The sequence below is a fragment of the Anneissia japonica genome, unplaced genomic scaffold, assembly GCF_011630105.1.
Source record: "Anneissia japonica isolate Jap-2015-1 unplaced genomic scaffold, ASM1163010v1 scaffold43205_len1256_cov164, whole genome shotgun sequence".
Lineage (NCBI taxonomy): Eukaryota > Metazoa > Echinodermata > Crinoidea > Comatulida > Comatulidae > Anneissia > Anneissia japonica.
Genome location: NW_022744411.1, coordinates 1 through 1256, shown reverse-complemented (window position 1 = coordinate 1256; position 1256 = coordinate 1). Strand labels below are relative to the sequence as shown.

At 40.2% G+C, this 1256-nt stretch overlaps 1 protein-coding gene across 1 annotated transcript; it reads left to right on the top strand.

Moving 5' to 3' along the window:
• Positions 1–76: 76 nt before the first annotated feature.
• LOC117119643 lies at positions 77–1123 on the top strand (the record flags this gene model as incomplete). The annotated part of the gene is made up of 2 exons (XM_033264474.1): positions 77–727; positions 875–1123. Coding segments are annotated over exons 1-2 (889 nt in total), but the record flags the coding sequence as incomplete, so codon positions are not given.
• Between the last annotated feature and the right edge of the window lie 133 nt (positions 1124–1256).

The window sequence follows — 1256 nt, the reverse complement described above, 5'->3', positions numbered from 1 at the left end:
TCCGTTACGCTCTATTAGTTCGTAGTAGACTGGCCGCGTAGTCAAAACGAAAAATGCCTAATATCCGGTGTCGCTACGGGAACTAAAATGGGACCCAGCTTTGCTTGCTTGTTTGTTGGATGGTTAGAACAACGTATTTTCGATTCATATGATGGTACCAAACCCGATATGTTTAAGCGCTACATTGATGACTGCGTGGGAACAGCCTGGTGTCATTATGACGAACTCACTAACTTTATATCCTATGTTAATGACTACCATCCGGCAATCAAGTTCACCCACGAAATTTCTGCTACCAAAGTTGCATTTCTTGACATTGAACTATCTATATCTGGTAATAGTATCTCTACTAGTATCCACTATAAACCAACTGACGCACATACCTACTTAACGTATAATTCGTCTCACCCCAGTGCATGTAAACAAGGTATTCCATATTCTCAGTTATTGCGACTACGAAGAATTTGCAGTGATGACGACGATTTCTCGAATCAAGCAGTAGAGATGATGTCATTTTTCAATCATAGAGGATACCCCTCATCTGTCACCAACCATGCTCTTCGTCGTATTACAGGTACCTCCCAAACCGACGCTCTAGAACCCACTGCTACTTCGTCCACTGACAGAGTTCCACTTATGACATTTCACCCTACCACTACCAAAGTTGCTAGAGTCATCAAGAAAAATTACCACATACTCCAGACTGATCCATCTACTAGTGAGATATTTCAGATAAGAAAGTATAATACATACTCCAAGTATTGAAATACACGCCATCGTGTTGGGATTCCCAACACGATGGCGTGTATTTCAATACTTGGAGTATGTATTATACTTTCTTATCTGAGATTAATCAGTGGACCTTTCGAGATATTTCAGCTTCCTCCACTATGTGCATATCGTCGTGATGCCAGTATCCGTGACTTACTTGTACATTCTTCACTTCAACCTATTTCTGAAAGACCTAAAGGTTCGACTACTCCTTGCCATCGACCGAGGTGTAAGACATGTAAACACGTTGTATCACTTGATCTACTTAAGGGACCTTCGGGATACCATGTCATTACGGACTCTTTTAGTTGTATTTCTACCATTTCTACTAATGTTATTTACGGCATAATTTGTAATAAATTTAACTTGATATACATAGGAGAGACCGAACGTCGCATTGCTGATCGTTTTACGGAGCATCTTAGATCTATACGCTTACGTATGCCTGGTTTACCAGTAGCTTCTCATTTTTCTCATAATCATAA